The following is a 27774-nucleotide window of genomic DNA, read 5'->3' as shown; positions in this document are numbered from 1 at the left end:
ACCTCTACCAAATCATCCACAAAAGTATATTGTATTTTTTCAAAATACTTTACAAAACATTTTGAAATAAAACTTTATTTGCAAAAAATTAGAGATAATATAATATATATATATAATTTCTTCTTAATGCTCTTATAATTCTTACACAATATCTCTACAAACGTCATAAAAATATTTAAATTGATTTTCATTTTGTTTTTTCTCATCTTTTATTTTTGTTTTACTTTTAATATTATTTTTGTTCTTATTTATTTATCATTTTTGCAATATATGTATAACTTTCTTCCAGCTTATTATTTTTTTTTATTTTTGTGTTTGTTATTAAACAATTGTTTTTTTTTCGTTTATGCACATTTAAAAAAATACCCAATCAAAATTATAAAATATCCTTTTTTTCGCACTCATACTCGCTACATGCAGGACAATAAAACAAAACAATAAAATAGAAATAAAATAAGATTTAAAAAAAATCAAACAAAGACAAAATAAAAAACGATAAAGTTTATGAAATGAGGAGTCAAAAATAATGACGAGATAAAGACCCTTTTCCATTTGGAATTTAAAAAACAAAGTAACACAAAATACGAATATGAAATATATACGAAAGTGAGAAGTACATTGTTTATGTTTTATTTTTGTTTTAATTTTTTAACTATGAAAGAAAGAAATAAATTTTATTTTTGTTTAGGGCATAGAAATTTTAATAATTTTTGTTTGTTTGTATTTTATTGATGTACGTTGCGTTGCAAATACCAAATTTCAATTTTTCAAAACTTTTTTCACATCTCTATTTCGTTTTGGGTGTCCATTGGAAATTAAGTTTTTAGATAATAATGTTTTGGGGATAGCATCTACACAGATACAGAATAATTTGTCTCACTATAGACCTGATACGTATCGTCTGAAAAATTAAAAAACAATATAGAGAAAAAGAAAATAATTTTAAAGAATTTATCGTATTTTTTAAAACTGGTTAATATTTTAGGGTTTGTAAATGCGCGAATTGCAAAGTCCAAAATAAAACAAAAAGAAAGAACAATAATAAAAAAAGGTTTGTTTATTTAAATCTTTTAGTGAATTTTGAATATTCACACACAAAAAATTGTGTTAATAGAGAGTTAGAATTCTGAAATAGCTGTTTTTGAGGTGAATAAATGGAAATTAGTAAACGCAGGTTGGTCAACTCATTGTAAATTTGAATACTTTGGTATGTGGTTTCCTCTCTAGTTCTCTAGCTGATATCTCTTAATACGGTTCTAGGAATTTTTCCCAAACAAGAAGCAATCGTGGGGAAATATTGTCGTTTGAAGTTTTAGTCGAGAAGGTTGTTGGTGCCACTATAATCTCATTAGGTCGATTTGAATTTAATGTGTTATTTTAAATAATTTGAGTTGTTAACAAAAGTACGTTTTTAGATGCATTTCAAATCATTTCAGTAGTTTTAGAAAATTTTAATTAGTTATGAGTTAAGTTTTCATGACTCAATATGAAATTTGGAATAAATGTTGGTTCTAATTTCGAACTGAAATAATTTTTTAACAGTATTGTTATATTCTTGACCTTTGTTTTAAAAACGAGATTGCTTTTATACGGTTTTGGGTGTTTATATGTTAAGAACTGTTTTAGCATAAATGCTTCAGCGTTTCTTTAAGGTTTATGTAAGGGAGGTAAAGTCTTACTATTAATGAGGATTTTTTGAAAACTTAAATACATACTGAACACATTGAAACGGAATATTGAAGGTAGAGATTATAGATTTGGAGATCATCACAAATTTAAAAAATCTATTCATTGATTGATTTTGAATTAAGATTACACAAAACTTTAGGAAAATTAACATTTTGATTGGCAGTTACAAAATCTTGTAACAGAAGATATCATGCTGTTTCTGATATAAAAATATACAAAGATAAATGAATATATACGGCTCCACAAAAGACTCTATCGGAAATGATTCATGCAACAAACGGCAACAAATAGCAACATTGCCTTAGAAGTTATTCAAATAAATTCACGAAATGCAGATTTTATGATACATATTTTTGTTATGAAAAAAGATGAGTCATTTTTTGTTATCATTTGTTGTACGAATAGTCTCCAACAGGGCCGGTGATAAGACGGACAAGTACTTTGGGTTGTCAGGTTGAATGTCACCTTGTCACTTTTCTGTTGACATTCTTATTAAAAAAGAAATACAAAATAAGGTGGCGAGTCCGTTGAGATGAAAATTTGAACGGCTTATTTGAGAAAGCATTTTTCATAACAAAAATTGTTCTTGGATTTGTTAATTCCTTGCAAGTATCCGTGAACAAACTTTAGATGGCAGAGGCAGGGATTGAACCCAAGACCTCTGTCATAATTGACTAACGAACTAGCCATTATGCCACGGGTACTACACCTCTACTATATTGGCCACTAATTATCCTCAGTTTGATTGGGGACTAGACTATAAAGAAAATTGACAAAAACAAACTGCGATAAATAAAGACTTAGGAGAAAGTAATTGCCTGGCTTAGTAACCGATTTGTGTTTGATGCTACTCTTGATCAAAACATTGAATTAAGTCGCACGTTTTTGTTGATGCATGTAGGAAAATAAAATTTAAAGCGTTTCTTCTTTTTTTGTATTAAGTACATTAAAGCTTTTAGTTTTAGCTTTGTGATTGGTCTAAACTATCAGCTTTAAGATTTTAAAATCAGAAAAAGAAGGAACGCTATGGATTTTTTGCTAGAGTCCTTTGACCGCAAGCGTGCGACTTGAGTCGTTAATGGGTATATTTGGGCACTTTATATATATGTGTACTTAAGATTTCTTAGAATATTTGTAGATATAGCAGGTAAGTCAAACGACTTTTGTATTTCTTTTCTTCCAACATATATGGATCGTGCATTAAAGAATTATTTAAGAAGTGAATTGTTATCTAAAGTTAAGTCATAGGCTTTCACAAATTTATAAGATATCTGTTGTCCTACCTTGTAAGCTTTATAAATAAATAAACGAAAACTGAATCCTAAAACTTCTATTCTCACAGTTTTGACATAGAAAAAAATTAAATTTGTATGAAAAATATTGTTTATATTTGTGAAGGTATTGAAATCTTAGAAACATGAAATTGCCAATTCAAACTAATAACTGACACGTATACGACGAAAGTGACTCCACCTAGCTTGGAGTGCCCAACTGGAGACATCTAGCTAGGGACCGAGCTGGATGGAGAAGTTTTTTGGGTGAGGCCCTAGTCACAAAATACTATATAGAATTTAATATTTAGTTGAAAAATCCCTATTTTAATTTACTCTTTTCACGACTGGTGGTTAAATGGTGAAATTGCGCATGCTAAACATTTTGTCTAATATGAGATTGATTTTGAATTAAGATTACACAAAACTTTAGGAAAATTATAATTGTGATTGGCAGTTACAAAATCTTGTAACTGATGATATCATGCTGCTCTACACAAGAAATGATTCATGCAACAAGCCGCAACAAATAGCAACATAGCCTTAGAAGTTATTCAAATAAATTCACGAAATGCAGATTTTATGATACATATTTTTGTTAGGAAAAAAGATGAGACATTTTTTTGTTATAATTTGTTGTACGAATAGTCTCCAACAGGGCCGGTGATAAGACGGACAAGTACTTTGGGTTGTCAGGTTGAACGCCACCTTGTCAATTTTCTGTTGACTATCTTATTAAAAAAGAAATACAAAATAAGGTGGCGAGTCCGTTGAGATGAGAATCCGAATCTGAACGGCTTATTTCAGAAAGTATTTTTCATAATAAGAATTATTCTTGGATTTGTTAATTCATTGCAAGTATTCGTGAAAAAACTTTAGATGGCAGAGGCAGGGATTGAACCCAAGACCTATGGCATAATAGTCTGTAACGAACTAGCCATCGTGCCACGGGTACTACACCTCTTGATTGGGGACTAGACTATATAGAAAATTGACAAATACAAAATGCGATAAAGACTTAGGAGAATGTAATTGCCTGGCTTAGTAAACGATTTGTGTTTTATGCTACTCTCGGTCAAAACTTAGAATTAAGTCGCACGCTTGTGTTGATGCATGTAGGAAAATAAAATTTTAAGCGTTCCTTCTTTTTCTGTATTAAGCATTAAGATTGCTCTAAAGTAATACTATCAGATTTAAGATTATAAAATCAGAAAAAGAAGGAACGCTATGGATTTGTTGCTAGTCCCTTAACCGCAAGCGTGCGACTTGAGTCGTTAATGGGTATATTTGGGCACTTTGAGCTTTGTATTTCTTTTCTTCCAACATATATGGATAGTGCATTAAAGAATAATTTAAAAATTGAATTGTTATCTAAAGTTAAGTCATAGGCTTTTACAAATTTATAAGATATCTGTTATCTTACTTTGTGAGCTTTATAAATAAATAAACTAAAACTGAATCCTAAAACTTCTATTCTCACAGTTTTGACATAGAAAAAATTAAATTTGTATGAAAAATATTGTTTATATTTGTGAAGGTATTGAAATCTTAGAAACATGAAATTGCCAATTCAAACTAATAACTGACACGTATATGACGAAAGTGACTCCACCTAGCTTGGAGTGCCCAACTGGAGACATCTAGCTAGGGACCGAGCTGGATGGAGAAGTTTTTTGGGTGAGGCTCTAGTCACAAAAGACTATATAGAATTTAATATTTAGTTGAAAAATCCTTATTTTAATTTACACTTTTCACGACTGGTGGTTAAATGGTGAAATTGCGCATGCTAAACATTTTGTCTAATATGAGAAAATTTAATAATTCGGTCAACTAAAGGTTTATTATATACCAATTTTTCGTAGAGCGAACTAGGTGATGAGACATTTTTCTGAGCTGAGTATCACATTTCTATGACATTCTCCACAGATTCGTTTTGTATGTCAACATAAATGCCTTTTTCTAAATTAATACACCCATAACAAAAATTAGACACACGTTCAACCAAGAGAGGTAATACTCAAGTGATGTACTTTCACCATCAAGTTCGAACATTGGTTTTGTTAGCTTGATTGAGTTGAACGTTTCTCCACATTGGGCGAAAAACAAAAATTTTCCAATCTATTCCGAATGAATTAATTATTGTTTTAACACTTTAAAGTAAAGTTCTGTCACTCTTAAATTGTTTGTAAAACTAATATGCTTCCGGGACGTCTGTTTTCGTCTGTAAATGCATTTTTATGGAGCTTATGTGATAATCTTAGCAGTATACGAAGAATTGTCCTAGATCTGACTAGCGTGTACAAATTTAGCTGCAGATATGTTCATGTCATTAATATATAAGCTTTAGATTTTCTGTTCAATCGCTTAAAAATATTGTTTTTAACGAATATCTTTTTTGCTTTCAACTTGGCGATCTGCTTTATCGATATGTGTCTGAGATTAATTCAAGATACTTTTACTTTTTTCCTATTATTCAAGCCAAAGGTGCATTCAAATATGTAATTATTCTCCAACCAGGAGAAAAACGAGAACACATTATTTCCGTTTTACCAACAATAAATGGCAAATGCTATATGTTTTGCATTAAGAACAACCTACACACAACCTTCCTCCTCTCTGTATATATTTCGTCCACTACATTTCGTCGATTGACAACACAAAGTAAGAAGTATAAAAGTCTATACTGTCCTATATGTCATGAGTTTTTATAAAACAACAATAGCTGTTTCTTTAAAGTCTATGAGTTTATAAGTCCAAAGCATCAAGTTTGTTTTATGTAATGTTTTAAGTTAATGTTTACAAAAAAGCAAGGCACTATTATTGCTTGTTTATAGTCCTGTTTTAATGTTCTACAGGGTACGGCAGAGAAAAGGATCTTATTTTTTAAACATATTTAGTGTCATCTATAGTTAAGTGAGAAAAACAAAATTGTCCTCATTTAAAAGCGAACAAATTATTCTTTCTTGGACCAAAAAGAATCATCAAGGCTGAGTGCCCGGCTCAAAAGATTTTTTTTTTCGAATTTTAAATAGTGCGACTTTCGTAAATGCTTCCAGTTATTTAGAAAATATATCATTTTCATCGAAAAAAAAACCTTATCAAAAGCGTTTACCAAAGAAAACAGCCATGTCCGAGCCGTTTCGTTCAAATGTACGCAAAAAATCTTTATGTTTCTAAACGAACAAAAGGAAGATGAATACTCTGCGAAGATCTTAATTATCATCCGTATAAAATATTGTATAGCAACTTTTCCCAGCTGATTATGTCGCAAGAGTCGCATTTAGTCGAGTGATGTTGGAGAAAATCGAGAAGAATAAAATTCCATTTCAGTTTATAATGATTACCGACGAAGCCCATTTTATTTGAATGGAGATGTGAATTAACAAAATCTTCGATTATAGAGTGTTTTAGTTTAAGATCTTATTCTAAATTTGACGCCAGATGGCTCTAGTATATTTTTAAAATACGATCTGTTTCTCTGTCGCATTCTGATGTAATATGTTAAGTGTTGCGAAATTGAAGATTATTTATGAATATAAAGCCGTATTTTAAAGTTAGTGAATTTTGACATATTCAATAACGAAAGTAAAAAGTTTTTTTTTTTTGTTTCAAGAACGTACTTTAAATATATCCAGAATTTTTTTGATAACAGTTTTCTAAGTGAAAAACAAACCAAACCATCACTACATTCGAATTTGGTTTTTAGAACTTCACAATTTGAAAACCACTTCTTCTATCTAAATAGGAACATAAAACGATCAAAGAAAATTTTACAAATTAAAAATCATGATAGACAAAAATGAACGTCTTCTACAACTAGAGTATCTATTTCTATTGAAAATTTGTATAAATGTGTAGTGTCTTTGTTTGTTTGGATAAATTAATCTGGGTAGGATAAATTTGAGAAAAAAAAACATAAACAAATAAAATTTACTTTGTGAATGGTTCAATTTGATGAAGTTGAAGTGTTACCCCTTCATGTATTCAATTTCTACAGCATCAGTTGTAAGTAAATCATCGCTTAAGAATTTTTCATTTGCATTCTCTGCAAATATACAAAAATTAATAATAGAATAGTTTCTTACGATAGAAGAAAAAAAAAACAGAAATTTGAAGTCCTCATTTCTTATGAGAAATTTTGAAAAATATATCCTTCCTGTCTCTTCTCGAATTTTGTTCCATATTTATAAAACCGTGGAAGACAATTTGATCAAAAAGTAAAAACTCTCAAGACACTTTAAGCGATGATTTTAAATTGATTTAGTGCAAACTTTCGTAAAGAATTTTGAAAACATTTTTTATTAATTGGACTTTTTTGACCTCAGATGCCTGTTCTCTTTATTGGTTTGAAAATAACCCTACGTTTTATTTTTTCATAATATTATAACACTCTATAAAATATAAATTTAAAAAAATGTATGTATGCAATAAAATTCTTTTTCTGAGCTATTATTTTTTCTAATACTAATTTTTTTTTTTTTTTTGAAAATTAAACAAAATTTGGAACCTACAATAATTATTATAAAAAAAAAATTAGTTTTCAAATTAATTTATCAAGTAAAAGATAAAATAAATAATATGATAAAACATTTAATGATTTATAAAGAAAAAATAAAATTTAAAAAAAAAAAACAAAAAAGATAGATTAACCTGTCATCTAGGGTTTAACTAAGCAAAATTATGAATAATCATCAATAAGAGACGAACCAGGATTAAAACTTGAAACCTTCGGTAAGTGAACCACATCCCGTCGGAACAGTGATAAGTTTTGTGTAAACCTAAAATAGAAATAATTCCATTAAAAAAGGTGCAAATAAAGAAATAATAATTTTAAGACAAACCTTTCCCTGTTTTTGTTCGCTACATTTCGTTCAATGCCATCCATCAGTCCGTCGAACCACTGTGCCATTGTTTGTTGCTTATCGATGGGTTGCGATCGAATTATATTCTCTTTCAGTGATCTATGATCAATACGAGAATTATATGTAAACAATAAAAAAATTAATTTAATGGTATTTTGTTTAAATTACCTAAAATAGTCTTCGTATAGCAAAATGAGTACTAAAAGCGGACGGGACATAGACCATTGATTCTTGGAGTCTTCTGACATGACCATATTCAGTAGCGTTGACATTATGCCCTGAAGAATTTCAGAATTCATCTCTACTACCTGTTGAAAATTGATTTATGAAATTGTTGGAATGAAAAAAAAAAAAACAAAAATAGCATTTTGGAATTTTACCTCAAGGAACTGTGAGTTCTCCGGTGTTATATTGCGGAGTTTTTTGTTGGGGAATGTCGAAACTAAAAATAAAGATAAAAGTTTAGGAAATTAAATTTATTTTCGCAGGACATTTTTAAAGGCAGAATTTTTAAAAAATATTTTCAAATCTATTATGATTAACCTTTTCAATGAAAATAGAATGGGCAATTAGGAAAATAGGATAGAATGGAAAAGGAATGGTAAATATTGAGCCAGGTAAAGCTTTACACATATATGTAGTGCCACCAAAAAAATAATCTTTGTACTTCACAGTACGTCCTAAATTGGAATCAAGAATAAGCTGGTTAGCATAACTAAAAGTATGGGTATTAGAGTTGAAAGTCATGTGTATAGGTACTACGATTGCCTAGAGAATTCATTTCGCTAGCCCCTTTCGATATATTCGTGAAAGAATTGGCCAAAAGCGCATTACACATATTAATACAGTGTAATAACTGGAAAAGTGTTCCTTTGGTCATAGAAACAAAAAGCATGCTATTTAAAACCTTTTAACCCAGTGTCAAATGAAGGCCATATCTATCAATAAGTGCGTTTTTTTGGTATTCCTTATACAGTACAGTGAGAAATTGCCAAAAAAACGATACGCAGTAGCCAAATTTTTGTATTTAAAAATTGGTACGACGGAAGAAGATCTGTCAAAATAATAATAAACAAACACACAATTAAAGAAAATTTAGCAAAAAAACTAATAAAATGGACAATTTTCAAGAAGAAATGTTAAGAAAACATCTGGAAATTGAGATTCTATAAGAAGTTCATTTAACAATTGCTTCTAGCAGGGGGTTTGTTCGTAGATTGCTACATTAACATGTGCTGTTGAAGGAAGCGAGTTTAAATGAGCTTGATTCGCCTCGATTCCGGGCGGGGACCGGAGTTGATTCAAAATTTTTGAAGAAAAACCTGTGTGGAGGAGTTGGTTTTACAGATAATAAATTGTGGTCTGTTTATTTACATGTTTGTGTACAAAAATAAAGTTTTGGTTTAATCAATTAAAAAAAATGGTGCATTCATGCATATTCAGTTCTTCATTGCTTAACACAAATCAAACTATCTCACTTGCACTTCATAAGTAACATCGAAACACCATTTGCATTTTAGAAAGTGCTGTCAAACTTAATTATTTTTAAATCTTCTTGTGCGGTGGAAACACCATGAAGATTTATTTAATCTAAACTTAGATAAACTTTTGGTGGAAACATAGCAAAATATAAATGACTTTTGTTGTTTTCTCTTGTAAAATAAGCATTTTCACTAAAAAAAAAAACTAAATAATATCAACAGTAATATATTGATTTTTACCCCGATGGAAAAAACACATGATTCCAAAAGCACAACTACTCAACGAACACAGCCATCGAGATACAAATGCAATATCAATCGTACCAACATTTGAGAACGAAATCACATAACGGGTAATGTCTCAAAGTGCCATTTGAAGACAATCTTAATTTTTTCCAAGAATCAGGATGATTCAGGGCGACTTAAGTATATTATTAGAGCACCTGACCAAAAACGGGAATTGTGTTCGAGTTTCAGTAATAAAGGCTTTATAAATTATAGCCACATCAGATGGGGTAAAAAACTTATTGCATTCAGAGAGAAAATCTAAACTATCAAAGGCATCAAGAAGATCGGTTGTGAAAAGAAAATTGTTCTATGTCAGATTCATTGGTGGAGCGTTACGCTATTGCAAAAGAAGACAGCATTGAGTTTTCGAATCATTAAATTCAACTGTGTTTTCGATTCGCCATTGTATCCTTTGCACAAATCTGAGTATACTGCAGTCAGGGTCAATTAAGTTTATTAGGAGTTTTAGACAAAATGTTATTTTTTAAAAAAGAAAAAAGTCGGAAACGAAACCCTGGGGCACATTGTGAAAAAAATTGTCATTTTCAGTTAAAGACCTTGATGTCAAACTCTATGAATGCCCTGGAATTATGATGCAAAGGCATAATGTCGGTTGTTAAGAAAATGTCGTATTCCAAGATAATTTTTAAGCTATCAGTATTTCTATGACTTTAGAAAGAAAGTTTGTAAGTGGAGGAAGCTTCGCTTTTGTAAGTGACAGGCTGAAGAAATGTTGTTTCGGATCCATTCTGAAAGACCCCTGTAAAGTGGAACCGATGAAAAAGCGCACACAAAGGTTTTGCCAACGTCGAAGAACACCCTTTCAAAACAATAGGAAAGCTACTATTCCGGCTAGAAGACCTGTGCATATCACGGTCTTTCAGTGTTCTTGCAATAGCACAAGAAAAAACACTCCCTTGAAATCTTTACGCTTGCAGGCATAGGAGGAGTCATATCATTCTTTGGCTGCGTCGAATTAACAGCAAACTGTGCAAATTTCATAATGTTTCGTAAATTTTTAAAAATTATCGGAAATTTTAATAATATACAAATTTGACTGATCGTCGAATATTACCATTACAGATATCGTAGCTTCTTTAAACTTATTACGATTCTCCTCAATGTGATTGATCCTAATAACGTCTTTACAGCTCGAATCACATAATGAGTGTTCTGTGGGTTTGATAGATTTTTCCCATTTGAGATAAAGTTTCATTTTACAAAAAATTAAGTTTCGAAACCATATCTGCACTGGAGCCCATGTCACTATCGAAAAGCGATTAGTTAAAGTTCAGGAAGAAATCGTTTAATTGGCTTTCCCTTTAGCCAAAAGAGAGATATTTAGCCCATCCCGCCAATTTATCGGAAGCTCCTTGTGTGTTATCATCAAATTTTAATAATTAAGTTGTCTTTTTTATTGAAAATGTCACTTACGATAAAATGGCGGGAAGGTTTCGGTACGATGAAATGGTCTAATGTGTAGAAGCGGTAATTCATTGATAGCATGCTTATTAGGATCAGAGGTAAGAAACAAGTGTTTGTGAATTGACCTTTAACGTCGGCATCTGAATTGGCTTGTCGACAGGCTTAGTTAGGTTCTTGAATTAAGCAAAAATCTCGGCTTTAATTACTAATTCATGGAATGTATTCAGAAAAGTGTTATATGGGAAGATCAAGTTTATTAAATGAAATTAATGTTGTCAATCTTTACGAATTTTGCAAAACTGCGCTTAGATATAGAACTTTTATAATGAAAATTTCTGATTGTATTTCTATTCACTGTTTTTTTTAAATTATTTTTAATCTATCATGAAGTGTACATTGTTAAAAAATATAAATACCTTTTTTAATATTAAAAAGTAAAAGTAAAAGTAATGGAAAATGAGATACAATTTTCTAAATAAAGTGGGACAGAAGTAAAAAAACATTGGAAGTCGAATTTATAAAACACTTAAAACGTCTTTCAGCCTTGATTTTTTAATCCGCATATAATTAATTACTGTAATAAGAGCCATGGTGTGGTAGGAAATGATAAACGTAAACGGCTGAACCATGATGAGAAAAGAATAATGGTACTAAACTATAACCATAAAAATCAAACTCCGAATGATCTGTGGTTTCACTAACTTGGGTTTCACTTAGTGCCAAAACTGATGGCCTGTTCAAAACTGAAAATTTTATCAATTTAATATTACCTTTAATTTGCAGCTGCTTAAATATATATGACACAACACAGTCCAGTATTGAACAGCAACATATAAAAATCGTGGAATCTAAAACGTATACAAAAACATAGCTTCATACTTAAAGAAAATAAAAATGTATTTTCAAAAACTTACCTAATGCTGTAAGTCCCTTTGATAGACTTTCTAAAATATAAATAAATGCTCGCGGCTCCAGGGAGGCCAAAAATGTTATATGATCTTGTGACAAACAATTCAGAAGACCATAGTATGAAGATGCAAGTTTTGGATATTCCTTTGAAAATCAAAATCAAAAACAATTCAAATAAAAATTTATTAAACTCAAAACTTACCAACAAATCGTTCTGTTGAATGGACATAATTAATTTTGCAGCAATACTCAAGACATTATCTAATGTATCATCACGATACAGCTTGAAAACTCCAAAATTCACATAGTTCCCACTCAGTGCATTCTTTAGTATAAGGAAACATATCGAAATGCCTTTCAATTTCATTGGATATTGCTGATCTCTCGGCACGTCCAAATGGAGACTTCTATTACCATATATGCATATGAGCTTTGAAGCCTCTCGAAACAGTAAAATTCCCATGGGACTAGAAACATTTCCTTGCAAACGCTGAGTTCTACAGTGTACAAGTTCAGCGAAAAGTTTCAGTACGGGTGTTGTTACAGCTGGATCATGTGCCCACAGTTCAACGGCACGTATTAGAATCGGAATATAATCTGGATAGCTACAATATTAAAAAAAAAACACAAGAAATAGAGACATTTGCTTTTGGTATTCAAAAACAAAAAAAATATTACATCCATTCGAAGAGCATTGTGTAGGGAGCTATAGCATTCAATGGCAATGCAAGACCACGAAGATCACGCGCCAGACCAATTATTGCCTTCTTTGCTTCTTCATTTGGAAAACTATTACCATCCATCAGTACAGAGCCAAGTGATTCAAATTGATCTAAAATAATTTTAATTTAATACTTAAACATATGTGCACTTGATGGAATAAAAAATAGCTTACTAGTAAGTGGGGTAAGGAAGTTATAGAAGCGCTCTTCATCTTCGCCAAGATCAAACATCAGTAGCCTACCCAAAGATGTGTAGAACATAGTCCGACAGCGCATTTCAGTTAGAGATGAGTTTGTGCCAAGGAAGGGAAAGTGTTCACTCTACAATAAAAAAATTACAGGTTGAAGAATAATTTCTTTTTAAATAAGGTATAAAAAGAAAGAGAATTTTCATTAGACTATGCGAGTTGTATTTTTATTTAATATGTATTTATATTTTGTTAAACTTTTAATATTTTAACTATATATTGAAAGAAAAATAAAAAATACTGGGTAAAATAATATATCAATATAAATGGTTTGTGTATAGAATAAACATATCGAATATACAAACCATTTCTTTTGATATGTTAGTTTCCCGGTATTTCATATTTTTTGGGATGAGTTATTTCTTACGTTATGAGCCGTCTTAGAATGAGCTAAGCGGACAAATTGTGCAGTTTTTCACTATTTAGGATATACAGTGATGGACAAAACAATAGGAGCATTTTTATAGTTCTTAGTAACAGGCAAGAAATTTAAATATTTTGTCTTTTGTCAACATTTTGTTTTTGTTTGATATTTTTTATAAGAGTGAAAAATCATTAAATATTTTCCAAAGGGAATACTTACATAAAAACATAAAATAAAGAAAAAAGGTTATGTGTGAATGGACAAAACAATAGGACCATTAATGTAATAAATTATTTTGTTTGAATTTTTACACTTTTCACACTTGGAAGTTAGTATTTTGTGCTATAACCCTTGTTTTGCACCACATCTTGCACTCTTTTTGGCATCGACTCCACAAGTTTGCTGCAGGTACTTTGTGGTATTGCATACCAAGCTTTTTGAAAGCTATTCCACAAATCTTCCTTGTTTCTTGAATTTTTGCCAGCGAGTGATTTTTTTACTTTTGTTTCGTCGGGCCATAGTACCCGTGGCATGATGGTTAGTGCGTTGGACTGTCATGCCAGAGGTCTTGGGTTCGATCCCTGCCTATGCCATCTTAAGTCTTTTCACGGGTACTACCTCTTGCGAGGAATTGACAAATTCTCCAAAAGTAACTCTTGTCATGAAAAAGTGCTTTCTCAAATTAGCCGTTCGGAATCGGCATATAAACTGTAGGTCCCTTCCATTCCTGACAACATTACTCGCACACAGGAATGGTTGAGAGTTGTAAGTCACTAGGCCCTGGTTCTTAATGGACTGTTGCGCCACCCAATTTATTTTTTTATTCGTCGGACCATAGAACGTTTCGCCATTTTTGTCCATTATCTGGTCGTACCCAATTTAAATGGTCTTTTGCGAATCTAATTCTATTTTGTCGGTGTCTTTTGGTAAGAAGTGGTACTTCCCTAGGACTTCTTCCAAAGACATGCTGCTTTTCAAGCCGTCTTCTAACTGTTCTTTCATAGATAGGCATGTCAAGCACCTCTTTATTTTCCCCAGAAGACTTAAACGGGTCCTTCCTAGACAAACGTTTAATTTGAGCATCGAGTTTTTGGGATGTTTTTCGTGGTCTGCTTGTTTTTGCGTTTGTTTTTTTGAGCTGTAGTGCATTATACACGAATGTTTTGGATTTCTCAATTATTTTGGCCACTTCCCGCTGCGACTTTCCATCTTGGGAATAATTTTTACTCAGCGTTTAATTTTTTTTATTTTCTTGTGAATTCTCTTTAAAATTAAAAGTATTTTATTCCAAGAATGGGGTTCAATTAAATATTTTATTAAAATCACAATAATTTCAACATAAATTCAAACACAAGCCACCTGGTCTTATTGTTTCGTCAACTTCCAATGAATTTTTTTTTAGGTTTTACTTTTTCACAATAATTAACAGTTTATTCTTTATTTTTTTTTGCTTGAATCAAAACTTTACCGTTAATCAACGATGATTTACACGCAAAAAATATAACCGTCTTCTATTTAAAGAGAGATCTAATTGTTAAGGCATCCCTACTGGTTTTATTGTTTTGTCCGTCACAGTATATTCTTAAGACCCGGTGGCTGGTGGCTTTCGACCCAGTAAAAATAATAATAATGGAAAGGAAATCAAAGAGTTAATTCTTAATATATTCAAATCATACAAAACTTTATAAAAATTCAAGTGCAAGAGTATAATCTGAAATTACTGGAATTGACTTCAAATTACACGCTTTTTTATATTTGTTGCTGTTCTAGGAGATAAAAGTTTTTCTGATTATATCGTGCTTTGGAAAAACTGAATAAATGTCCAAAAGTTCATAAAACTGCATCAAAAGCTCAATTGATTATACTGAGGAATTCATATACATGTACAAATAACTTTTCACATAAAAGAAGATAAAAATGTACAACAGAGAATTAATAATGCCTTGAAATGTCATTTAAGAGTATACGAGATATTCTAAAAGAGAACACATCTCCACGATTTTTTTTTAATACATCGGTCAATATTATTTAAAAATTTTATTGCATAATTTGGTTTCTGTAACGAAAAGCTTTCGTAATATACCCAACTAGAGGGTCCCAACCGCTCTCTCCATTCAAAATGTTGATTACTTCGTCTAGACCAAGGGACTCCACTGCAAAGAAACGCCTTCGAAATTCCTTGAGTATTGGACAGATTCCCACAATTATTCGCACACTTTCAAATTGCATAGATCGCACAATAATGGTAGTTTTGGTCGATGTGCAATATAATTCTAACCAATGGCTTCACCTCTTATTTTAAATAGCATACTGATTTGTTCTGTTGTGTTTTGTGCCAAGAAATACGTGTTTGTATTTAAAAAATGATACAACTTGCCGCAGTAGGTATTGCGATGACTCTGCTTCCGTAGTGAACTTATCATAAATCATATTTCCAACTTTCCTTAGCAAATCTTTGCAAATGGTTGATACTGTAAAATCTGTTGAACATTAATTTGTTTCACTCACTAACACAAGTTCCCCCAGAATGTATCAGCTGCATGAGAACCAGTCTTGGAATCGAAATAACGAAGACATTTCTCCACAGCCTCAAAGGAAATGTGTACATCCCCAAACTTGGGCTCCGTAGAAGAGAATTGATAATGCACCTGTACAAACAATGTAATACTTTGCTCCATGTGATATGTTTTTCCTTTCAATAAAACTTCTCCACACAGAATACATAGAAAAAATAGAGTACTAAGAACACAACCTTGTGTAACGTCTATTAACGTTTCAAACTCGTCTGAGAGGAATTTACCATCCCATACTCTTGCAACATTTTCTTTATAGATTGCTCTGATGACAGATATCATTTTTGTAGAGATTCCGTATCCGTAGAGTTTGTAGAAAAATGCTTCTCCGGAAATTGAGTCGAAAACTGCTCGGAAATCTACAAAAAAGGCATACAGCTTTTTTCTCTCTTTTTAAAGATGTCGCCAATATTTACCAAAGAGAAAATTTGGTCTATCGTTGAATAGTTTTTTCCTGAAACCCGCTTGAAATTCATGCAAAATCTGCTTGTTTCACTCACTCGCTTAACCGGTTGAACAGTATGGCTCCAAATAACTTTGCCACTGCGTTGGGAAATGTAATGCCTCTGTAATAAGTCGGATCTTCAAGGTCTCCTTTCTTGTGTTCTTCCCGGAACATCACCAGTCTCAAAAATTCTGTTGTACTCCACGGTTAGAAAGTTTAAAAATTCGGGTGTTAGATTTTTAAAATATTCAAAGAGTATTCTATCCTCCGTCACATAATCAAGGGGCATCTATAATTCACATAAGCATATACGCACACGCCTAATTGCAATTGAAGCTTATGTGAGTGCTCATCGGACAGTTGAAGGGTGTTCAGAAACTCTACTGAAGTGCTCTGTTTTAAATCCATGGCAGTGTCTGTTGACAAATATCTCCCGTATCTCCAGCGACTTCATCCAATATGTTTGAATTTATTTTTAAAACAATTAATTAATAATTTAATTTATTCATTTAAACATTTAATTCTGGTAGAAGAATCGCTTTTTGACAGAGAAATTGATTGTTATGTATGTAATTTCGTAATCAGGGTAAACCGTTAATCAGGGTTCAGAACTAATCTATAACTAATTACAAAAATCTTTAGTTAATTTCACATAGCCCTCGGCATCGGATTTTAACCCAATTCCTATTTTAATAATGTTTAATCATAGTTTCTAGCTTTTAAGTCAGTTAGACAATTTAAATAACGCCTAATAATAGGCAACGATGATAGACCCAAAATTAGGCAGCACCTAATGATATGCTATAAATTAGTGTTCTAGAAAGAATCTATTATATATCTAATTATAAGTGTTACCGGTGGATCTGCTCGAATGACTTGTGAATGAAAAATGTAGCTTAAAACCCTCCCTAGCCTCGCAACTACATCCACACAAAAAATAATGTCATAATTTTGTTCCGTTGCGACGTTAAAAAACTGACTTTCCCATTTATAATATTAGTGTAAATTATCAAAGAAAAATGTAATTAGGTTTTGTAAGCTAAATAAAACAAACGAAATTCTTTAGAAGATGAAAAAAACTCACCGTGTGATGTGTTAACATAAATTGAATTTCCTCCAACTTGGCCAATTTCCGCAAAGAGTTAAAATTCACAGAAAGCTCTGAGAGCAACATAAGAGTCTTAGTTATAATTGGCTCCGAACGTCCCCAGTATTTTAAATTAGTTATTCTATAAAAATTATAATTAATTATTTATATTTTAACGTTTTAACGAAACAATAAACAAAACAAAAAGAAACATACATTTTTCTATTTATCAAGCTTAAGAGCATCTGTTCATCACTTAAGCCAAATACTTCAGACAGTCTTTTGTAGACGTGGGCCTTTTGTGCCTGTTCACATATGTGCATCTTTCGCACTTGTTCAAGGAAACTTAGAATAGCCAACTCGAGTTTTTCACAGCCGGCTTGTGGTAATCTAGCATCTGTGAGGCTCATTAGTTGCAGTACCTTTAAAGTTTTATGCGTTAATTCATATTCAAAGTTCAATTTATAAGAACTTATTGCTAATTTACCCGTATCACAAGTTCTCCATCCATAGTGTCCTGTTCGTCATTCGAATTGAAAGACAATCTACCAACAATAGCTGAACCAATTATATAAACAAGCCACGTCAATTGCAATTCATGAATTGTGACATCCATTGGATTAGGCGATTGGCTTTGTAGCAGTTCTTGATATTCTCGGGCCTTTTGGTCGAAATGCTGAACTAGAAGCGTGCAGGTTTTGTCATATTCACAACGTTCTATAACAGACAGTTGTTCAAGTTGCTGCTGAACCATACACAGGTCATCTAGAGGATCTTCCAGGTTGTCTCTCACAATCACAGGTACAGCTTCCAAGCGGGAAGTTATGTACGCTTTGGTTACTTCTGGTGTATATGTTCCAAGCAAATGAGGCTCTGGTGATTTGACATACGGGACTGAGGCCACCATTCGCTGCCACAAAGTAAGCAGGTAATGCACACTGTTTGGAGCAAATTGCCACATCTGAAGGATAATTCATACATTCAATAAATTTAAGTCAGGTCGGGTCTTTACTTCATGATTTACAAACCTGCAACGATTGAACAGTGAACTTTGCTATCAACTGAATCGCTTCTGGATAACATTCTACTGTGATGAGTTCTCCCAACTGGTAATTCGACTTGAGACGAGCAAGAAGTCTACAGAATTCGTGGTAATTATCTGGATCACTGAGACCCTAAGATCGATCGACAAAATGTGATTAAAATGAACTTACATATGTTTAAGATATAAAATTTACATGTAAATTGGTCAGTATATTTTTGACGCCTTCGAGTAGATGAGTTAAAAATTTTGTACGTTCAGGATTATTGAAAAGTGATCGACGAACCGATGTCATCTGTGCAAAATTAAAGATAAACATTAAAATTCAAAAGGAATAGATAGGTTTTCATAACAACTGCTGACCTGCACTAAACAAGACAACGAATAGCTTGCCAATCCGTTTGGTAGAATTTGATAGAGATCAAAAAACAACTTTAAAGTATTTGAATCCAGAAATGCTGGTCTCCAGGAAGTAGGAATCTATTGTTAAAAAAGTCATCGATTAGTTACAGAAAGTTGGAGTAAACAAGAAAAACAAACTTCTTACCTGAACACTGTTCATGTCATCCGAAGACTCATCAGTGGAGCTTCCAATAAAATCAAAGCTCAAGCAGTTCTTAGTTAATCGCAAAACATGTGAAATTAGACTTTAGAAAAAAAAGGATAAGAATTCAGACATTTGGCAGGAATTAATAAAAATATATACTTACGCTTGTTGAGACTCATCCATAAAATTCAAGCTTTTGCTATTATCTCTTGCTGTAACCAAAAGCGAACAGGACAACAGGAAAATGTCGTACAACTGCTGGTCACGGAAAGATGTGGCGATTTTGCGATTTTTTGAAAAAGACAAATTAACGTCTGCCTCCACAATTGAATTCATTTCGCACACAAGTTGCGATAGAATTTGTACTCCGATTGTACAGTGCTCAGATGAGCCCTGCTATAATTTTGAATTCAATTAAAACTCCGTAGGATTTTGAAAATAAAGATAAACTAAACCTACCTGCAGAAATTTCTTCACATCCTCGAGAATGTTTTGAAATATATATTCATTTTTATACGTATCAAACCAACCATATTTTGTTATTTTAGCCAACAATGTGACAAGTGCTTGTACAACAAAATTTTGCAAATTTGGGCGGGTGGCAAGATAGTTTAATATATAACTCCTATCGAACAAATAAAATGTAAATAAATAAAAGTGGAAGTTGCTTTTTTTTAATATAACAAACCTTATGTCGATTCTTTGCTCCAAATTAAGACCTTGTATCAATTTGGTAAGAGTCGTAGCAGCAAGTAATTGTGCATAACTTGAATCAGCTCGATCCAAGAGCATTTGACATTTTGGTAGAGCATCCTGACTGCTTACAAATGCAACAAGAGCCTTTTCAGCTTCCGAACGAATAACTGAATCAGTTGCTTCGTACAATTGCTTGCATAAAATCTCAAGCTGATGAATTTCCTATAAAAAACAATATTTGTTTAAAAAAAAACCAATACAATTTTTAAAAAATTGATAAAGACATAAAACGCACAACCATCATGTTGTTGCCCTAATTGCGGTAAAAGATAATTTTTAAAACTGAGAATTTTGTAGCCATTGATCTGCATAGGTTTTTTGTTTTAAGATCAAAAACATTGAAAAACAAAGTTACGAGATATAAATCATTTTCTTTACAAGGGGCTCTACTATGTAACTCGATTCTACTTTTGATTCTATTCGAAACTCATTTCCGATTCTACTTTCGAATCGTACTATGTATGTATGAAAGTAGAATCGGATGTCGATTATGAGAACTTGTTTTCAAAAAGAGTATCGAGTTGTTTGACAGTTAAAAAAAAAACAATACAAAAATTAAACATCAAATTTTTTGACAAGAATAATTATTACAAAAATGGACACAGTTGGAATTTGTTTTAATTTGATAGGAAATGAAAAACGGTACAAGCAAATTGAACGCACAAAAATAGGATGTAATTCCAAAATAATGGAGCTGAACGGAACGTATTCAATGAAAAATATATATGTACTTTTGTTTTAGTTTTGTTAAGACCTATCGTCTTTCTAAAGACGGATTTAGGTTCTTACTTAGCACCATATCATCTAACATGACTACTCGCAGAAGACAAAATGCTGTTCCGATTATTATTAAGTTATCAGCACCATTAAAGTTTTTGGAAACAGGAGGTTAGCAAAACCAAACAGCAAACCATGTCAAAAATACTTGCGAAGTTTTGACTTCAATCTAAAGAGTCATTTACCCGCTGATGATGAAGTTTGAAATGAATGAGGAAGAGAAACGAAAGTAGTTGGGTGGTAGATGGAACTCATATTCAAAATTTAAATTCGCTCGCAAACACATTTGATGTAGAGTGATAATTTTCGATTTTGCCTTGTTTTGAATTCTACTTTCTAGTTAAGTAGTTTCTCGTTTATTCGAAAGTTCATAAGAATATAGTTGGCACTACTAGAACTATTCGATTCTCGTTGGTTCGAGAGTAGTCAAATAGGTACATTTTTCAAATTCGAGCAATTTCATTGTAGAATCGAGTTACATAGTAGGGCCCAAGTAATTCATCTTATCTTTTTCAGATAATGTAGCTTTATATTTGTTGTGTATTTAGGAAATAGCACTTCTGAGTGCTGGACCCGTATTACGAATTACAAAACGCGACGCAAACAAAAAAGCAATACCCAAGAAACGATAGCCAACCCATAGACCGATGATTTATTACGAGAATGGATTCATGCATTTCACTGATTTTTTTTTTCTTTTTCAAGCAACAGAAAACAAACTCAAAAAAATTTATAAATGTGCAAAAGCAGTCGGAAAAACAAACGAATATCGCAAACCTAATTGACAAGTAACGATAACGATTGATGTCTGACAATTATCGTAATACGTTGACTGAACGATAAGAAGAATTGGAGAGCAGTTCAAAACACTTCAAGAATTTTGGTTCGGTCACATTGAGCCAATTGATACCAGCCCAGTACCAATCCAGAATAAATATTTAAGGATGCTGATGCAATGCAACCTATTGATCTATTGTGCCACTTTTAAAAATTGATTATATTGTTTATTCTATAGTCCTCTATTCCATAACTTGCTTTGAGAAATGTTTTGTATTTGAAATATTGAAACGATTATTAACTTGGTGGTTCTAGGAGTCGATCGAAATTTGTTTTGAAAAACGACTGAAATTATTCAATTCAATTTAAATCCATAGGTGTTTTAATCATTCTTAAAAAAAAGGGAATTCAATTGTGTCGAGTTACATTTTTCAATTTTTATGCACACAACTGAATCTACATGGGGCACTACTCTTAAATCTAAGCATTCTGAAGTGTTTTGAATTTACAGAGGCCAATGAACTGATACAATAAGGTACTATTTTTAGTTATAGTTCCTTAGTAGTATTTGTGTTTGCTACAGCTTTTTGATTTCATTCTAAAGCTTTGCACTATTGAAAGCAAATCACTTTGGGTAAAACCTTGTTAAACATAAAAAGGTTCTCCATAGTCATCCTGCTTAAATGGACTAGTTTAGAAGGGATGCCAAAACTAGAGACTGTCATATTTCCCTTAAAATCGAAGAAAAGGTAGAGGATGAGTATTTGTTGTTCTTGTGTTTTTTTTTTGTTTACAAAATATGTGAATATTTGATCAAATATGGACTTTCGACGTTCACATAGCAGAAAAGTATTATATGCTATGTTTAGCTTGAGGTGACGTTAAAGCTAACGTTACTTAATAGTAGAACAGTGATATTAATATTTATTTTATTTTCATCATCAATTAGAGATTATAGTTAATCTTACAGACTAACGAAATACAAAATTTGTCTTAACATTAATTTTAGTTAATTAACCAGAATTAAATGTAACCCTACTCAAATGAAAATTAAAATCAATATAATCAGATATTTAGTTAATTTCTCTGACACAGCAAGATGTTGGCTCGTTAACAGCATAATTTACTCTATGAAGTGCCCCATGGAATAAATAACGATTTTTAAGCACTCGAGTTGGAACATGCAAATTTATAAGAGACAATAAAAACGGACAGTCAATATGATAGGATAAAATATCTTTCATAAACATTATGAACATTCTAAGGTCTGAAGTTGACTTCGAGTATTATAAGGTGGCATACCATCAACGTTCCATCTAAGTTTATAAATAACTATTCTTGTAAATTTTCTTTGAATTTTTTCAATTCTAACAGAATGAGTCTTGTAAAACGGATTCCATACCACACAGCAGTACTCCAGAACTGATTTCACATAAGCAATGAAAAGCGTTTTTAAGGTACAGGAATCACTTAGACCTTTAGAGATGCGGAAAACAAAACCAAGCATAGAGTTGGCCTTATTAACTATGAATTCTAAATGATTATCGAAGTTGAATTTAGAGTACAAAAATGACTCCCAGTTTTTTTTTTGGTTGAGACTCTATCGAGAACTTTGTTCTCAATATGATAATCATATGCAAAAGGAGAAGAGCGTCGGGAAAATGAAAAACATTGACATTTAGAGATGTTGAGGTTTAATTTGTTGATTTTACACCATGTTAATAAGCTTTGAAGACCTTCTTGAAGAAGCACACAGTCAAACGGATCCTAAATGCATCTCAGAAATTTGAGATCATCGGCAAGCATCAAGAAAAAGGAATTTAAGAGAAAATCAGGTAGATCATTTATGAATATAAGAAACAAAACTGGTCCTAGATGGCTACCTTGAGGAACACCCGAGGAAGCATCTACTGGACTTGAGACGGACATATTTGATGCGTCCTGTGGGTATAAACGCAACCAATTTAGCAAGTTAGAATGTATACCTAGTTTTTTCAGTTTATGAATTAAAATTTTATGGTGAATTCTGTCAAATGCTTTGGCAAAATCCGTATATATGACATCGACTTGATATCCTTTTTTAGATTATTTAAAACAAAGTTAGAGAAAATTGTAAGATTTGTAGAAGATTGATTTCCCGGATACGCATCCGTTTTAAAATGGGAATATAGTCTCTTTTAATAAAATCGAAAGCTTATCGCAAACAATTTTTTCAAAAAGTTTTGGTGTTACGGATAACTTGCAAATAGGGCGATAGTTAGATATTTCCTGTTTTGGACCACTTTTATGAATAGGAGTTATAAAAGATGTTTTCCATTCGGAAAGAAATATACCTTTTTCAAGTGACCTGTTAAAAATAAAACTTTTTATCTATACACCCTCATATTAGATTTGAACTGATGAAACATAAAAGCCCAACTTCTACTGGAGCTTTCAAAAAATCTGTACTCGTAGTAGTGTCATAAGTTCTTATAGAATTATAAACAAACATTAAGTTTAGAACTATATACAAATTTGCATTCACTGTTATTCAACTTATTTAGACATAATATAAGTTTAGTTGTTTTTTCCCGAAGGTGTTAATTAATGGTTAATGGGTTCCAAAAAAAGCCCTTAAACGTTGTTGCCATTGACCAAAAGTGGCACCAACTGTTTTTATTTATATTTTAGACAACGTTTGAATCAACTCCAATTCTTTAAATATGTGACAAATCTTTCTTTCTTTGAATGCCGAGCTCTTTAAAGCAGCTGGAGATAAGTTGGTTAGGAGCATGCACCACCTTATCTGTAAGATATGGTCGGAAGAAAGCATGCCCGATGAATGGAACCTCAATATTGTTTGCCCGATCCTGAAAAAAGGAGAACTTCTAAAATGCACCAATTATTAAGGAATCAGTCTACTTAACATCGCCTATAAAATCTTCTCTGCCGTAATATTTGAACGTCTAAAGCCCATCGTCAACAACTTCAAAGGTCTTTATCAGTGTGGTTTTATAACAGGTAAGTCAATACTCGATCAAATATTCAAATTACGGCGAGTCTGGAAAAAACCCAAGAACACCAAATCGACACCCACCATCTTTTCATCGATTTCAAGACCGAATATGACAGCATCTACAGGACGAGCCATCTAGTTTTGGCATCCCTGCCAAACTCGTCGGTTTGTGCAGGATGACCATGGACAATTCACGCTGCTCCATAAAGTTTGGTAACAACTTAGCAGAACCTTTCGATGTCAAAAAAGGTTTAAGACAAGATGATGTGCTGTCATGCCATTTTTTTAACATCGTGCTTGAAAGAATAGTGCAGAGCTCTCACGTCAACACTAGAGGCACTACCTTTCAAACGTCTATCCAATTACAATGCTGATGACATTGACATAATCGGAAGAACTTAGCGTGATGTCAATGGGGTTTTTGTGAGTATTGAGGCAGAGGCGGTAAAAATTAGTTTAACGGTTATGATGAGAGAAATTCAAAGTACATACTGTCATCAACAAATTACCTACAACACCGACGTCTCGGTCAAAACATCACCATCGACAGACGTACCTTTGAGGTAGTAATGGACTTCGTCTACCTATGCTCCGCTATTAAAGCAGAAAACAACACCAGCTCTGAGATCAAACGCAGAATAACTCTTGCTAACCGCTGTTTCTTTGGACTAAGAAAGCCATTGAGTGGTAAAGTCCTCTCTCGAGGGACCAAAGTGTCGCTATATAAGACCCTCATCACCCCCGTCCTGGTATACGGTGCAGAAGCATGGACTATGACAAAAGCGAATGAAAGCACCTTGGGTCGGTTCGAGAGAAAAGTTCTCCGTGTGATCTACGGTCCCGTATGCATCGAAGGAGAGTGGAGGAGAAGACTTAGCCAGAAAGGTAAAAGTCCAACGACTAAGATGGCTGGGTCACGTAGAGCGTATAGACACCAATGCTACGTCCCGGAAAGTCTTCGAATCCACACCCACAAACCAGCGCAGTAGGGGAAGGCCGTGGATCAGGTGGCGAGCACAAGTGGAAAGTGACCTCACCCAACTTGGAGCGCGGAACTGGAGACATCTAGCTAGGGACCGAGCTAGATGGAGAAGTATGTTGGGTGAGGCCCTAGTTCACACAGGACTGTAGCGAAACCTTAAGTAATTAAGTAAGTAAAACCTATGAAATTTACCCTAAGGCAGTTTTATTTGTTCATGGATTTGTTTTCCTCACCAGAGTTCTGCAGAAGAATCTAATTTTCTCCAATAAACTAAACCTACCACATCTCTATGGTCCAACTTATCAACCATTTTCTCTCTTTGGACTGAAACTAACTTGCATGGTTTGACAGAACCATAGCGATGGTTACGTTAAACCGTAGCGTAGTTTTGTAATCACGTCTACACACATAGCATCTTCCAACTGGTGAAAAATAAAATTACATAGAACAGTTTACAACTTATCAGAATCGTTTGGAATGGTTAGAGTAATAGTTCTGGTAAGAACAGGAACGATCCATCAAACTGCCAACAAAACCAAATCCCATAATATCTAATAAAATACAAGAACAATATTCTAAATGAAAAAAAAACGCTATTCAATAAAATTTACCAAGTGCGTGCAAGATCAAAAGATCATCACTATCACAAAGTAAAAAGGTGAATCATTTAACTATTTATAAATTAATGAAAATTTTAGGAAATTGTAGACCTTAGATTCCGTATTCACGCACCTTTATGTGTTAAGGTACAAAAATGGAAGAAAATTAGAACATATGCCCAATTTAAGTTGCAGAGATAATCTTGAAAGATCTATCTTTTGGTTTCTAATAGCATCCAATAACAATCAAATATCCCAGTAGGAGAACATCCTCCAGTAATTTTAGTTGGATAAGTTTATATAAGTAAAAGCCTTAAATTCCTATTAATTAAATTGCTAACGAATCAAACATATATTTTTCTTAATTCTATGATAGACAGACTTTTGAAGCTATAACATTTTTTAGGATAGGGATGACAGATGAATCTTTGCCATCGGATTATCAGCTAGAATACATAAGGCATTGATAGGTATATAATAGATTGTATAAGTAGGTTTTCAACAACCTGAGAATACCTCCTAAAGATAAGCCCTCGAAACTAATTTTAACTATCAGACCCAACAAATTTGTTATTGCAGTTTCACAATTGTCTCACAATCTCTTGTTGGACTAACCAAAATCTATGCAAGCACCTAGGCATGCAAAAGACAACTTAATTAATTTCCAATTATAATAGACAAATATTTAAAAGCACTTGAACTTCTGGATGTTTTTCGTTCCTTTTTTAAGGTTAGGTAAAACAATTCTATCAGAAAACAGATATTATTACAAATCACCCCCATTTGGCATTCGAACCGAAAATACAATACAATTTACATCATAAACAAAAACATCAACAATTTAATATGCAGGTACATAATTTGAGCACAGAAAAACATAAAATAGACCTGCATAGTTTCCAAAAGTTCTATTGCACATTCAATTCACTCGCTGTCGCTCTATGAACTCGAACTCGAACTTGCACTCGCACTCGAAATCCCAACTTTAGCTAAGGAACTCTCAGCAGATGAATAGGAAAAAAAATCAATTCTGCTTCCCAATTATTTGTTCGATAGTCCCGTGGAACTTTGTTGGATCTTTTTCTGTTTTTTTTTCGTTTTCTGATAGTTAACAAAAGAAAACACCCCGCATCCCGCGAACTAGAAAGGCAGGATTTTGCGTTGTTCTTGATTCGCTGAGTGCTGAGTGAGACCCTTTAGCCTTTGCTTCAAGACTTGTCGAGTCTTTCCTTCCAATAAAGAGTTTGCAAGTTCACGAGATGATTACTTTTGTTAATTTAAGTTTATTTTTTTTAAATCTTGAATAATTTCTTAGGAGTTTTATTTTTTTTTTTGGTGGGATTAGAAATTTATATCAGACCAAATCAACAAAAATATAAAAGTTGCTGGATTCTTGCACCCTCCTGCACATAGACACTCGTTTACACATTTCACACAAAAACAAGTCGAATAGAAATTACACCAGAATCCAGAACAGAAGATAAATTTTGCAAATGCGTACCATTTCGTTGCGAATTGATGAGGAGAACGACGAGAACTTATTTCTTTCTTTTCGTATTCTTCTGCTTCTCTAGTTGTTTTCCACCACAGCGAACATACAAAACAAAAGACGAATAGTTCGACTTGATGGGATAGGAATTTTTGGAAATTGGCGAAAAAATTGATGAAATTCGAAAAATTAAATGACTTTTGATTGAGTTGTTGGTTAAATGTTAGAAGATAACCCGCTGCTGAATTGCACCAATCACCATTTATATTTTATTTTCGTTTTTTCTTTTTCCTTCTTATTTTTTGTTAGGATTATGTTCGTTCCGTTCGTCTACTGATTCGCCGGTATCCGCTTTGTGTTTTTGGGCGAAATGAGATTTTATGATGGATGGACGATTGGGATGACGTCTGGTGGGCGATGGATGAAGTTTTGGAAAATGTGAATGT

At 32.6% G+C, this 27774-nt stretch overlaps 1 protein-coding gene across 7 annotated transcripts; it reads right to left on the bottom strand.

Moving 5' to 3' along the window:
- Positions 1-5: 5 nt before the first annotated feature.
- LOC129944398 (ran-binding protein 16) lies at positions 6-27700 on the bottom strand. Of its 7 annotated transcripts, none has more exons than XM_056053791.1 (22): positions 27341-27700; positions 19642-19871; positions 19413-19578; positions 19117-19349; positions 18954-19053; positions 18770-18886; positions 18603-18701; positions 18393-18539; positions 17852-18325; positions 17581-17786; positions 17362-17506; positions 12821-12968; positions 12604-12757; positions 12128-12530; positions 11931-12069; positions 11787-11864; positions 8203-8264; positions 7991-8130; positions 7802-7921; positions 7668-7738; positions 6895-7005; positions 6-901 (listed from the first exon to the last, which is right to left on the bottom strand). In XM_056053791.1, exons 1-21 carry the CDS (start codon positions 27341-27343, stop codon positions 6929-6931), a joined length of 3312 nt encoding a protein of 1103 aa, XP_055909766.1. In that variant the 5' UTR covers positions 27344-27700; the 3' UTR covers positions 6-901; positions 6895-6928. The 7 variants fall into 7 exon arrangements, with proteins under 7 accessions (XP_055909766.1, XP_055909764.1, XP_055909769.1 ...); XM_056053789.1 differs by lacking the exon at positions 27341-27700 and adding an exon at positions 26728-27312; XM_056053790.1 differs by lacking the exons at positions 6-901; positions 27341-27700 and adding exons at positions 6581-6697; positions 26728-27312.
- Positions 27701-27774: the final 74 nt, after the last annotated feature.

This window comes from Eupeodes corollae, chromosome 2, assembly GCF_945859685.1.
Source record: "Eupeodes corollae chromosome 2, idEupCoro1.1, whole genome shotgun sequence".
Taxonomy (NCBI): Eukaryota; Metazoa; Arthropoda; class Insecta; order Diptera; family Syrphidae; genus Eupeodes; species Eupeodes corollae.
The sequence above is the reverse complement of the archived record's forward strand: the minus strand, read 5'-3'. Positions and strand labels throughout refer to the sequence as shown.

Coding starts and splice junctions, on each gene's coding strand:
- LOC129944398 (XM_056053789.1), bottom strand. Junction 18,326..18,392: donor TCACTGTTCAATCGTTGCAG/GTTTGTAAATCA, acceptor ATTATCCTTCAG/ATGTGGCAATTTGCTCCAAA. Junction 8,131..8,202: donor AGAACTCACAGTTCCTTGAG/GTAAAATTCCAA, acceptor AATTTTCAACAG/GTAGTAGAGATGAATTCTGA.